At 30.3% G+C, this 15,357-nt stretch overlaps 1 protein-coding gene across 1 annotated transcript; it reads left to right on the top strand.

The window, feature by feature from the left end:
• The first annotated feature begins 12,092 nt into the window (after nt 1–12,092).
• Nucleotides 12,093–14,664, top strand: LOC114174977 (transcription factor MYB56). The gene is made up of 3 exons (XM_028059716.2): nt 12,093–12,941; nt 13,074–13,487; nt 14,068–14,664. Exons 1-3 carry the CDS (start codon nt 12,527–12,529, stop codon nt 14,319–14,321), a joined length of 1,083 nt encoding a protein of 360 aa, XP_027915517.1. The 5' UTR covers nt 12,093–12,526; the 3' UTR covers nt 14,322–14,664.
• Nucleotides 14,665–15,357: the final 693 nt, after the last annotated feature.

Below are 15,357 nucleotides of genomic sequence, written 5' to 3'. Positions count from 1 at the left end.
TTTAACTCGGGTAATATGCTTTGATTTTAAAGCAAATGAAACATATAAAAATGCAATGACAATTTTGAAATTTTTGTGAGCTTATAGTCCCACCCCCTTTTTATTTTATTTATGTTATTTAATTATGGTTTCATGCTTCAGTTTCTTTGAGAACCTAAACCTAACATTGAAGTCGCTTCAGTTAATAATTGAAGACAAAAGCTCACAAGTTTTTTACCTTACTTTGATATGCTTCAGTTCATAAACTGAAGTAGATTATCCAAAACAACTAGTGCCAAATTGCAACTACCTTCTCTTCATTGGTGATAGCTGCAATTTGGCTAAAGTTTCTCTATACTCATTCCAAGTTATCTTTACAAAGGTTGAGCACTCCTGTATATAGACTTAGGAGTTATTCTTCAAGTGTGATTTGTTAGTTGGCTCACTCACATGCTTTCCACATTGCCATCTATGCAAAATGCAAACTAAAGCTCTTCAAGAACACATTCTAGGGTTCCTAGAGGCCCAAGCTAGCCAAATAAAATTCCAGTTTGCTTATTATGATCCAAACCTACTCTCAAAGCCTAAACATCCACTCCACTGAAGAAGTTCTGTATTAGTCAATTAAAATATAACATAACTGATTAATACATAAACTTTCCTATACTAAGTGACCAAAATACAAGATCAAAATTTATTCTATGCTATGGGGCAAAATTACAAACCCTAAAATTACAATCTTACAAGATAAAGAAACAAGATCTAGCCTTATCTCATACGGACTCATTCCTTTGATGAGTTTCCATAAATAAATCTACTCAGATTATTAATTAGTATTTAGGTTTCCTACAATTGTATTCATATGGAAAATTCATTGTTTATCATGATGACATATTTTTTGAAACTAAACCTTTTACCCATTAAAAAACTCCGGAAAAAATAATGAATAGAAAATGTTTTTTTTCCATGAAAAATAATGTGCGAAAGATACTATTTTGCCTATGAAAATATCTGTGAAAAATAATGCATAAAAAATTGTAAGTAATATATATATATATATATATATATATATATATATATATATATATATATATATATATATATATATATATATACCACAAAAATGTGTCATTATGCATATTATTAAGCTGCCATTAAATAATTTGTGTAAACATGATTATATTGATAATTTGTTTAGACTAAATGTATACTGTATCAAAAAGAATGAACCAATTGAATTTTAATGACTAAATCAGAAAAACAAAATGGTCGCCATATTTTTAAACATATTTTTCATAAAATAATAATTCACCTTTTGATTTGAATTTATCATTACGGACAAAAACAATGACAAAAGAGGAACACATTTTGAGGGTTCGCTCTATTTTTTATAGTACCCTTTTGATTATTTTGCAACTTGTACACGCATGCATCTGTATTATCTAACCTTATACGGCAGAAATTAAGAATCATCATAAATGGAGCACTTTAAGGATACTCATGCAGATACTGGAATGGTTTATGACATGATTCTTGGAAAAAATTACATATAAAGAAAAGAACTAATTTATCCTTTTTTTCTGCCGGTTGTACTATTATTTTGTGACAAAAGTGAGGTGGGTAAGTCATAATTTAAGATTGTGATATTTAGTAGGACAATTGCTAATGAAAAAATTGTTCTTGGTGATATGAATATCCTGTGATAAAGACCTAGATCAGATCATAATAAAATCGTGATACTTGAACTGTTACACTCTTAAAAAAAAAAAGAGTCTGCACTCTGACTAATAATTATATATTTTTACCTAGGATTAAGCGTTTGATCTAACACTTCTACACTCTATGCATCATCGAAAATTAATGAATATGCAGCACATATGTGATGCTGTGTGAACAATGTGTTGATTTCAGAAACATGGTGGAAGCAGTGTCAGAACAATAGCATCTGAAGCAGTGAAAGATCTTTGTTTTGCTTGTAGACAAAGATACCTTAGCCAAAGTAACTTCAATTGTTGTTCCTCTTTGTCAAGCCACATGATGAAGCTTGAAATTTCACCCCAACATTGAGGTCCAAGTGATGTCAACTAGGATATAATAGCTTGTAATTTTACCCACCCTTTCTTGTTATGTTCTTCTTTTTCTTTTTTGGTGGGGGTGGCTGAAGACTAATTAGCGTTATAAATGGCAAATTAATATGATTAAGATTAAGATGTTCACTCCAATGCACAGGCAAATGCAATTTATAGGGATCACCAAGTCTAAATTGATGTTCCTTTTTGGGTTTATTGTGCTCTGTTACCTCTCTTTTTGTTGATTAATTTGTGTAAAAATCAAAAGTCAATAATGACAGCGGGGTCATCATACATAAGTAAAAAGATAAAAAGATATTAGAATAAATTAATGCTTATACATCACATTATAAAACAGTGTACAACACTATCAGTTTTGTTTTTTAAATCATTGGATATACCACTTGTGCACATTTCTTGAATCTTATCATTTAAGTGTTTAAATTCCGCACCTCATTAATTAAATTCCTGCGATGTGCTAAAAAATAAAAAATAAAAAAAATTGTTTTATAAACATTTAAAAAACAAAGATTTTTTTTTTTAATTATTGGAATTATAGAATTAGCTAGATATGAAACTTTAGGGTAAAATTATTTAGTGTACAGTAGAGCAGCAATTATTGGTATGCAAACAGGAAGGTGGTTGACAATTACACAATGAATAGTTAGTTATGTTATTATTATGCTTCCCTATGAAAGGGAAAAGGAAGAAAAGAAAAGGCATTAAACATGCACTGTGGGTTGACAATTAGCCATGACACTGTGTTAATAAGATGATTGACAATTAAGCATGGTAATTTGTTCAACATCATCAAAATGATACAATTAAAGTGATAAAACCAATTCTTTAAGTAGTTAATCAGATGAATAGGTACAATAACAACATGGTGGTATCTGAATGTGTATCTTTCTAAAAGATAATTATATATATCAGAAAGTGTACATTTGATCAATGTGTTTCATGGAACAATCTACTATTAAAAGATGGCAAAATAAATATTTTTTTTTATCAGTGAAGAGATTGAACAAAGAAACAATATCAACGAGTCTAATTTAATAAAAGATTTTACATCACTGTTAACCTAAAATTTTAATAATATATTTATATTTTGTTTTTCATTTTATGTTGTTTAATTTTCTTGTTTTACTTGATAAAAAAATTAAAACTTACCCTTAATGCGATTTAACTGTTCAAACGAATTTATGAAGTCAGGTGGTGAAAAAAAAAGTGTTTGTATGGGTTGATTTGTGATGATATGAAAGCACAAAAAAATGATATCCATGAATTCTTAAATTATGGATATGATGCGAATATTTGAAGTTATGGGGTGTCATTTCACACTTTTATCCCTGTTGTGTGCGTATGAAATAATGTGTGCGCAAAGTGAAATAATGTGTGCGCAAAGTGACGCGTATGTGTTCACCGGTTAGGTAACCGATGTTGTGTGTGTGAAATAATGTGTGCACTAGTTAGGTAATTGATATTGTATATGTGTGTGTGTAAAATTTTGTGTGTGTACACTTGTTACGTAGTAACCGGTGTCGTGTGTGTGAAATAGTGTGTGCACTGGTTGTGTTGTGTGTGTGAAATAGTATGTGCACCGGTTGTGTTTTGTGTGTGTGAAATAATGAAGATGAACAATTTAAATTTTTAATACAATTTGTCAATAACTTTTTCACTCATTTAGAAGAGCAAAATAAATAGTGTATGTGAATATATTTTGAACATCAAAACCACAAAATAAGTAAATTTTAATTTCACTCTTAAAATTTTTTTCTCATTCATACAAAATTGTAATTGTTAATTTTCTAATTTTATTATATTTTTTTACAATTTATTAAATTGAAATTATTAAATTTTAATATTTTTAACTCATCCAATAATATTTTCATTTTGCTTTTACCATCAAAGATATTTTGATAATCTTTAAATTCTATCTATTAAAATACTTTTTTTAATCTATCACATCATTCAAATCACTCGATAACTTTCACAAAATTCATCTTACAAAATTCATCCCGAAATCCATTCATTTTATTCTTTAAATCATCTCCAACAAACACATGTATTCATCCATTCAAATTCACAAATTCATCTTCATATTCTCTTCCAAATTCATCTTCCAAAAAAAAACAGTCATATACTTGGATTCTCAATATCCTCTCATATATTATATACAAGAAATATGGTAAAATTTTACTAAAAATTAATTAAAATTAGAGTTAAAAGGTTCCCCTTTTCATTACTAGTTTAGGAAGAAGTTCTACCTACTCTGAACAATAGTGTCATTGTAACAGATGTGTGGTTGTTTCTGTAGTGAGTCACTTGAAGAGTGAGAAAAAAAATGGAAGAAACGTATAAGACGAAAGTGTTATAATACTAAAAAGTCTAGAGTGATATTGTTTAATATTAACTTTATTGGCCGTAATAACAAAGTTTATATAATTAATTTTTAATAGCAGCAATTATTTTGTTGTGACTATAAAAGTGGTGCTTTGCATATGGTAGTGGAAAAAGATGAAAGGATCTAAATGAAGGAGGAAATGAGTAAACGTAAGAAAAAGAAGAATAGTGTGTTTGTGGTGTGCCTAATGTTATTGTGAATTTTGGTTATTGGTAAGATGTTATGTTGAAAGAAATGGAGAGACAAAAAGCGAGATATTGATGTTGTATAGGAACACACGAGGCTACTTCGGTAGGGAATGACAATGATTTTCACCAATAATCTTTCACGTGCACAATTTGAAGTGGGACCCACGGTTTGACGATTTTCTTTCACGATTAAAGTCTCATTTTTTTATTTTTTATTTTATTTTAAAAAATGAATTTTTTAGAATGTATATTGTTAAAGAAGATGTAAAGGCTAATTATTAAAATATAATGAAATGAAACTTAAATAAGTGTTTTTACCTCATGGACAGCGGCAAAATTTGGAAAAATTTAAAGGTGTTAAATTAGAGAAATTCATTATATATAATTATGAGAGTTTTAGATAATTGTTTTTTTTAATCTTTAATTATTGAATTTTCATGAAAATTTTTAAGTTTAATTGATGTACATGCATCACAAGTCTTCTTTTTTAAAAAAATTAATTATTTTACCTTTTATCATCATTTTTCTAATATAAATTTATCACCTCTCCCACCTATTTAGAAAAATATGAATTTGTCACCACCTAACAGTATACATTAACTCTTTATCATAAATTTTCTAATATAAATTTACCACCTCTTACCTATTTAAAAAAAATATGAATTTGTCATCACTTAACGATACATAGTAGACAAATTTATCACATTTAAGAGAAAAACATATGCTTCAAAAAAAAGGTACAAAATAAACCAATTCAAAAGAATAAATTAATTGATCTAAAATATTCTTTAACTCATCAATTTTACTGTATTTTGCAATTTTATTTTAAAAAAAAAGTGATATTGAAGGTAAAAATTGAGATAAAAAAGAAGAGACGGAGATACAAAATAGAGAAATGAAAAAAAGGAGAAAAAAAGGAGAAAGTATGTATGAGATTTTAAGAAAAAACTTAAAAACTTAGAAATTAATATAATAATATATAAATAAAAAATTTAAATATATATGAAAAATTAAATGGAAAAAAAGCAAGGGAGTCGTGGATCTCCATGTCATCGAAAAGGTCCACCATTACTCATGGGGTCATTGGTAAAATATAAACATGTTCTTTGGTTTGTAAAATTAGATATATTTGAAGAATTCTTTTAAGACTATATTTCACAAAGTTTCCAATTAGTTTCTCAATTTTATTTTTTGCTTATACTTAATGTTTTATATATAAAGAATATCATTAATGCTCTCATTGTTTTAGATTGGAAGTGATAACAATCTCTTACGTGGTTTGAATTCATATTTCATTGTGTTATGGTTCTTCGATGAATTCTCTTCTCGAAAGACCCATCAATGATATTAAAGTCGATGATTAGTCTTGGTCATCGACTCATATGATTATTGTTTGATCTCTATATTGAAAGTCTTAAAAATAAGCGTTTTAGTTAAGTGTTTCCCGTTAAAATGAATAACGATACAAAAAAGGGCACTCGTGATTGAGAATGCTTTTGCTCGAGGTGAAGTGTACCAATGTGGAAGACACTCACCCTTGGGAGAAAAATTGTTAGGAATCCAAGTGTGAGTCTATGTACCACATTGGATAAATGAGAAAGTTGAACAATATATAAGGATGAAGACCTATAAATCCATTTCCTTAAGATTTTAGGTTGGAAGTCATATCAATCCCTTATGTGGTTTAAACTTATGTCTCATTAGTATTATGTTTCTTCGGTTAATTCTTCTCTTGAAAGACCCATCAACTATGATATACAAAATCAATTCAATCTAATAGTAGATGATGAACTATAATAACAAAAAGATAAAAAAAATCAATGTGAAATGTAATATTGTAATTTAACTTTATTTATAGTGTGTTGATTCCGAGGTTTGATTGATTTGTTTGATGATATTTTTGTTTGATTTGTGAGGTCCTGATTCATTCCAACCTCGTATGGGATCGGATCCCTTCTCCTCACGTGATGGCTAGATCGGTTCCAACGTCCATGGATCAGACCCCTCTCCACAAACCTCTCCTAGATCAGTTCCAATATGCATGGTTCGAATTCCTTCTTAAGTGGATTGGTTCCACACCTGACTGGATCAAATCCAGTACTTTGTTTCCTTCTTTATTTTCTTCTTTGTTCCACACCTGATGGACGACCACTTTCTGATGGGAATCTCACATAGTCTCGCCATTGAACAACGTACCACCACAAAATGCTACATTGCTACATGCACCTGAATAAAGCATGACATCATTTCAGAGGGTAAAATGGTATTTTCTCAAATATTCCCATCAAATTAGCTCCCAATATGCGAGATTGAAAAAATAGTCCATCTCGTAAATCATCGCTTTCGCTTGCCCTCCAATCAACTCAAACGAACATAATTTTCACCTCATAATCTCCATCTTAGCATTTCCTTTCAAACAAAAAATTCCCTCAAGCAAGGATTGAAGGAGGAAGGGACATTTAAACTGTCATTGACCTCGACTCCTAAGCGATGTGAAACTATTAGGTGTATGAAACCCCCAAATCAAGGACTAGGGAAGTTTTCATCCCCATAAATGATACCAATGTTTTGACCTTAAATATGTTGAGATAACATCATTACGACATTGAAAAATGAGAAACTAAAATCAATGCTTCTAAAAGTATAAAGACAAAACAATATTAAAGTTTTGACCAAAGACTATTTGTAATTTTGTATAATACTTTAGAGAGTAAAAACATATTTTTTTTTCTCAATGTTAAGTCTACTTTTAGGCTAAGTGCATACATTTCTTTCTTCTTGATACATAATATCTAGGAAAGAACCTATGTTTACTTTACTCTTCTTTTAATGTGCGTTCAACAAAATGTAATTTGAAATCTCATTCCACAAAAGCAAATATAAAAAAATAGAATAAAATAACATTATAATTACAATAAAATAATCAAATAAAATGCCGTATTGAATTACAAATTAGGAGTGAAAGATTAAAATTTTTTACAACAACAACGTAATGAAAAAATAGGAGTGGAAGATTTAAATTTATTTCAATATTTTTTGGAAATAGTCTAAAATGAACAGTAGAATACATAATATATAAAGATATAATAATGAAAAATAGAATCATAATTAAAAGGAATTTTTTAAATAAAAACTACAAAAGGTCTGAAATTAATTTATCTATTTCTTTATTTTATATTTATTAACTATTTTAACAAATATTTTTAGCAAACACTTATAGTTTAAGAACTTTCGACTACCAATTTATTTATAATTTATAATTAGTTTTCCGGTGTAGAAATTGTTGTGAGAATATAGGAAATAGTTTCTAAATAAGTTCAAGCTATTCATTATTGTAATTACATGAAAATTTTATTAAGAAAAAAAAAAACATGGAGGACCATACCAAATCTATGATAAAATTACATTGTCCATATAGACAAAATATCTATTATGAAAAGCCTAAGTAAAAACATGGATGAGTAACAGTAAACCCATGATTTCCTTCATGAAAATCATTCTATACTTTGAAATCCATATACCAAAAAAACACAAATCTCTCATCATATTAAAAAATGTATCACCTCTCACATTTCATAAAGGATTTTTAAAAATCATTAGTATTTTTTAGAAGTCCTAGCTTTGGATGATTTAGTATTAACTTTCTTTGACCTATCTCCATGAGGTTTTCTTATTGTTTAAACTTGCTCATCAACCTCTTCAGTATTAGAGTATTCCATCTCATCAAGACACTTGTAGTGACCTTATTCGTTGGGTGAGCAAGACACTCGTAGGAAGAATATTTTTATAAAAATCTAGTGAGCTCAAGTAACCTTGATCACTATGTGGGTTTGAGTTTTGTTGAGCAAATTTTGTGAAATTTGCTTTGAGTACTAGTCTTCTGGGTGAGCCACAGTCATCGTTAAGTGAAAAAATTTAATTTAAATCTAGAGAGCTCTAATTTTGTGCTTTCATTCGGCAAGCCAAGTTGCCGCTAAGCGAACTACTGTCCAGTGGCAACTTGCTAGGCAAGGGAATGAGGACGTTGAACGAAGTTATTCATTTAAATGTATGAAAATTTAACTTTTAATAATTATTTCTGAATGTAGATTTGATCAATTTGTTTGAGATGAGATATGTAATGTATGATTGTGTGGATGTGTAGGGTGTAGTGATTTCTAGGGAGGAAATACTATATTGAATAAGTTTAGGATGTATTGATTAGTGATTTGATTATATTATCCTGACTCTACTAGTATCTAACTTACATCGAGAAAGATATCTAGTTGTGAGAGTCGATTGAGGTTTCTACAATCTGGTGTTGTGATATGAAACAAGATTGAATCATGTAGGTATAAGGATATTACCTTGTCATTTCTATGTGGGAGCAGAAGATAGTATGACATATGCCAAATTTATGAGTCTACTCAATACACGTGTTTTCCAAAAATAAAATAAAATGTTTAAGTTATAAGAGTCTTGTAGACTGAGCGAGTTGAACTGATGTTGTATTATGGTGCTAGTGAGGTCATGTGTTATATTATAAATTCTTGTTATATGTGATTGATCAGTTATGATGAAAGAATTACATTTGTTATGAAATGATTTATATTTTGTATGGTCTATTACAAATACACTAACTTATCCTATTATTTATTTGGTGGTGGTTGTTCCATCTGTTATGATCGTATTTATGTGAACAAGTATTTATGTGAACAAATAATGCTGTAGGTGAGAGTGATAAACAATTGTGTTGAAAGCTGAATATACACAAATTTTCTCCTCCTTATGGAGTTTTATATTTCGAAAAATCTTCTGTGATCTAATGAAGGACTGCGATACATATTATATGCTTATATAGTTTTTTATGTCTAATATCAATTATGTGATGTTTAAATTAATAGGTTTTACATCTGCTAATGTGGGGTACGCTAATTTTATTAAACACCTAAATATGTTTTACATGAGTTAAACTTTCACCATACACGTAAATAAAAAATTGATTTTTTTTCACACACTTAAAATTTCAATCATCTTCTGATTAATAACATGTAGATTCACAAAAATTGTATAACTAGATGATGTGATATGATGATAGGAGGAATGGGGGGTGGCACCAAATTTCCTTATGTTGTCAATAAAGGCTGCGTTTTATGCTCCTTTTTCTTAATATTGGAGAACAACTTTAACTAATCTCAAAAAGGTATCACAAACATCTATAAAGACCAATGTCTAGTGAGTTGTGACCAACGAAGACCCTCCACTTCTTTTTATCAAGTGACGCTTGTGTTTATTTTTGTTTCATAAGTGTATTCGATTTACCAAGAAAAACTAGGTAGGTGTTTGACAACATCATAAAACTATTGACGGTTTTCCAAAACTCATTCATCAAATTCCAAACAACAAGTTAGATATTATAGGAGAAGCTGAGATCACAAGATTCTACATGAAATTGTAGGCTTCTTACCTACTACACTACCTTGTGTTTGTTGAAAAGTAACCGAGACAGTGGTAAATAAAAAGGAATTAAAAAGATTCAATTTCAAATATGAGTAGTGTTTTTCTTTACAACTCATTATCATATTAAAGAGTTCAGTTTTACTTGCATCGTATACTTATTGCTTCACATGTGAGTGTTTGATAGAGAAATATTATTGCCTGGCCTTCTCGGTGAAAAGTTTCCAACCCTACCAAAACTTTACACACGTATTAAATATAAATCACATCTTGGCATCTAATCTTTACTTTTGGTCACTCTTAAGGCACAAAAATAGGGATTGACACATATTATAATTATTATACTATTAAAATGTCATTCACAAAGTAAGGTAATAATCACTTGCTATTAAGAGTCATGGTGACCCTTTAATACCGATATTTTGATTTGGGTTACCTAAATATTTTAACGATATTTTGATTTGGGTTACCTAAATATTTTAACAATATTTAACAATACAATGAAATATCTGATTTATAAATCATAGTATATTATAATAAATTTTTTGAAAAGAGATTAATTTTAGTGACAAAAAATAATTAGTCATTATATAGTGATTAAATTGACAATTAAAATAGTTCTAAAAAATTATAATTAGTCTCTAAATTAATAATTAAAATAGTTTTAATTATGAATTGATTTTTAAATTAGTCATTAACATTAGCTATCAGATTTTGACTACCAAAATAATTTGTCTCTAATTAGAAAATTTGGATTCACACATTAACGATCATATATTTATTATGTTTGTAAGAATTATTGTACACTTTTTAATATTCATATATCATATATCTATCATGTATGATATCCTATTATTTAAAAATAAACGTATTATACATATTATTGTATATGCATCATAGATTTCTAGCTTTGAAGGTTATCAAATTTAACCATTACCATTATAACACCATTTCTTGTGGTGATAATAAATAATAAGCTTCACTACTTCTGTGATTCATGCATGGTTCCTCCCAACATACTAGTTCTAATGTCGTTATAGCATTAACTGTTAAATTAATAATGCATGCTCATACCTATATATATACACACACATATATATATATATATATATATATATATATATATATATATATATTCTTTCTATATAGTTAGAATAGGTTTAAAATGTAACAGAGGCTGCAAGTTTTGTAAGGTATATATATACTGATACATGCAACTGGGGAAGTGTTGATAAAGTAGAGTTTCAAAAGATGGAAAACAAAGTAAAAGGATACATGATTCATGAATGTAGCAATATATTAAGTTCAGGAAAAGTGTTGAAAGAGGAAGAAGTAGTGAAAACCATATTGAATTTAATAAACCAAGCCATGTTTTGTATGACCGACAAAAAAGCTTGGTTTGAAGTTTGAACCCACAATTCATATTGGCTTCACGGGCTCCACTATACGGATTAAATTATTATGATTTTCTGGTGATTTTCAACCGCATGTGTTGAGAAACAAAACTGCAATAACGTAATCATCGATTGAATCAGATTTTGCCATAACCAAAATCGCAAATAGTTTCTAAAGATAATGGGTAACTACCATGATAGCGATTGTAATTTGAAGGGACATAGCAGCCTAGGCAATTAATTAGTCAAAAAATACTGAAACAATTAACTGGGGAGATTGATGATTTTAACTTTGTTGCTGTCTGAAATTTCTGTTCTTTTGAAAAAAAGAAAAAAGAAAAGCAAAAGGGTTTCACAAAGAGACAAAGAGAGTGTGGGGTTTATCTTTTTAGCCCAAAGTCCAAGAGTGTGTGCAGAGAGTGCAGAGGAAGGAAACAACATCACCCAAAACAAAACATTAAACATTGCGTTTTCCTTAGTTTATTGACAAGCCACACGAGCGGTTCTCGAACTGCATGCACTGCACACATCATGGACTTTTCTAGAGAGAGAAATTGAAAACCCCCACACACTATAACTCACTCACTCACCACACTATTTAGTTGTTGCTTTCTCACTGTGAGATCAGTCTCAAAATAAGAACCCTGATCTCATTTCACTTCCTCTCTTTCTTCACAAAATGTAGAGAGAGAAACGTGAAAATATATTCAGCAGAATCGCGTGGGCTCACACATTCTCAACCTTTTCTTGTTGCTTCCTTCTCTCTCATATGTTTCAAAAATTCTCCTCTTTAAAAACGATGTTGTTTTAGTGTTTTCTTCTCATTCTTGTAACCCAACCCCACTCTCTGTTCTCTCTCCATGTCCCTCTCTTTTTATGGGACTTAGTCTCACCTCAGTCAAGGATATGGAACAATATTGTGCTAGTAACGGTTTTCCTTCCATATATTCTCGATGATTCTGGCATTGCGATAGTTCTTAGGGGAGAGAGAAACCCGTTTGGTGAACCCTTTTGTTTGTCTTTTGCTTTTGTTTTCTTTTCTCGGTTTTTGTCTCCATGGATTCTTCTTCATGGTACTTCAATAATGTTGTTGGTGAAGGTTTCAACGGAGTCATGAGTTTCATCCCTTCTTTTCACGTGGGTTCACAAGCTCCATCCTTGGGTCACAGCAAGGGGTTTTTGGGTCCAAACCTTGAGATGGGTCTTCAGATGTTGAGCCCTTCAATGGTTCAGCATCAGAGTAGGGGGAAAAAGAGAACCAGTGATGAAGGGGTTGCAAACAAGAACCTGTCTTTGAAACATGGGGAAGAAGAAGAAGCTAACGGCTCCATTTCAGGAAAAAACGGGTTCACCAAGCTTTGTGCAAGAGGTCACTGGAGGCCAGCGGAAGATGACAAACTGAAGGAGCTGGTGACCCAATATGGTCCCCAAAACTGGAACTTGATAGCTGAACATTTAGAAGGAAGATCAGGTGATACTATTACCTAAAATTTACTCTTAATTCGTTTCAAAGTTTGTATTTTTAGCCATGTTTCTGAGGTCTGTGACTTTGAATGGATTATGGAAGGAATCTGATGAAACTTGCATGGATTTCCGATTGCAGGAAAAAGTTGTAGATTGAGATGGTTTAACCAGTTAGATCCTAAGATCAACAAAAAGAGTTTTTGCGAGGAGGAAGAAGAAAGGCTTTTGAGTGCTCATAAAATGTATGGAAGCAAATGGGCAATGATTGCAAGACTATTTCCTGGAAGAACAGATAATGCAGTGAAGAACCATTGGCACGTGATGATGTCTAGGAGGCAGAGGGAGCAGTCTAGTGGCGTGTATAGAAGGAGAAAGCCTCTTATCAATGAACCTCTTCCAAAGGGTTTGAATCTGACACTGTCTAACAATGCAACTAGTGATGACTCAACCATCTCAAACACCATTGATGAATCTGCTTCAACTTGCACCAACCTCTCCCTAACTCCCTCCTCAGCCAAGTTATTCACTCCTTTTGGACTCTTACACCAACCAGGTACACCATAATTTAAATATTTCATTGTTTTATTGAGTTTATTTGTGATTTCAAAACCATTACTTTGAAGAAACTCCTTGTACAACAGTAGCATGTGATACAATCACATGTAAACGGAAAGCCTCATTCTTATAAAAATTATCAAAAACAGTAAAAAACAACAATAAAAATCAGTTGTGTAATAAAAATTTAAAAAGATTATTTGAAAAAAAAAAAAAACAATGTCGTTGTCCTGTGCTATCCTGTACACGACTTCCATCATAAATATGTTTAATTTTTATTTATAATTAAGCTGTGTATGTAGGCAATAAGGAAATTGAATGAATCAGAAGTGGTGATTAGAAATATCATTTTTTTTATGAAAAAATGTGCTTCGAAACGAGCTTTATATATTTCATTATTGTTTTCAAAAGTTGTCTATTTTGGAGAAAGAAGAGGAAATTACACAACAAATGTAAAGACCCCATTTTTGTGTTTGGTTGTGTTGTGCATTTATGATTACTTTTGTTTGATCTCTGTTCAGAATTGGTACAAGTTCCCTATTTACCTTATCTTTTATTACTATGTGATGTGATTACAGGAGAATCAAGAGAGGATGTGTGGTTGAACAAGTATTTTGGTGGTTGGAAAGGGTCAGAAGGTGTGGGAAAAAGGGTAATGGTGGGAGTGGACCAGTCTAGTTTTTCAGATGCAAACTCAGAAGTATCAGTATCTGAGTCAGGTGTCACCAATAGGTCCAATCTCTCAATTTCTGAAGAGAAAGAGAGTGAAACCATGGATGATAAGATTAACAACATGTCATTCATTGATTTTCTTGGAGTAGGAGCTACTTAGCTAAACTAAATTGCTGATGAAATCTCCACTAAGGTCGAGTGTTTGTTCGGGGTGGAAACAGGAGTGTTGTGTAACATTCCCTTTTTGTACAGTTGCTTCCATAAAAGGCAAAAAAAGGTAAATGGTAGAATAAATAGATGAAAAAAAAAGGAAGAAATGAGAGATATAACTTAAGTAGTGAGGTTTTGACTAGGTCTTGTTATCAACTTATGTGATTCAAAAAAAAAAGTATAATTATATTTAAACTCTTGGTTTTGGATTGTTCCTGTCACAGCAGAAGCAGAGCCTTGTAATCCTGTGACACTTTTGGCACTTTGTTAATCAGAACTCCAAATTTTCATTACTTTCATCTGTTTACTCTTCCCACTGCTATGTCATGTCTCTGGTTTTTGTGCATTATTGTCTGACATTGTGTTGGTGGCACTTCCACCATATTATTCAACATGCACTAATAATAACTCTTACAAAAAATTGCACTACAAATTGTTTTTTTTTTTGAGGTAATTAATAACTGGTTTAGCCAATGATGGGAAATTGTGTCATGACAATGATAATATAAAACTGAAGAAACTGTTGTGACAGAAAATGTAAAGAAAAGAAAGTAAGAAGGTTAGGCAAAACAGGTAAATGTGGAACCCACTTGCGTGCTTTAATGATAATGTAGAAAAAAAAGGTTAAATATAGTATAGTTCATATAAAGTAAAATCGATTCGTGTAAAAAATTGTTTTTTTTTTTATCTTTCTGAAATTATAAATTTGTTACTTATAGTATTATGCTATAGTCATTAACTAGTCATGAACCAAAGCTTAGGAATTTGTTTCAAGTAGTGTTGATTTAGTTTATGAGATATATTGTTAACATTTAACACTTATTATAAAAAAATGTGATATATAACATTAATTAATTAATTTTTTTATTTTAAAATAAATATTGGATACAAAGAATAATTATTTAAAGTTTTAGGAGAAAATACTATAAAGCATTTTCATAGACTCAGATTAGAGTTATGCTATTTTAGGGGATCTAAAAACAATG

The sequence above is a fragment of the Vigna unguiculata genome, chromosome 1 (genome assembly GCF_037176805.1).
Source record: "Vigna unguiculata cultivar grain cowpea cultivar isolate G323 ecotype 2 chromosome 1, ASM3717680v1, whole genome shotgun sequence".
In the NCBI taxonomy this organism is placed as follows: domain Eukaryota; kingdom Viridiplantae; phylum Streptophyta; class Magnoliopsida; order Fabales; family Fabaceae; genus Vigna; species Vigna unguiculata.
This window is presented reverse-complemented; position numbering and strand designations above follow the sequence as displayed.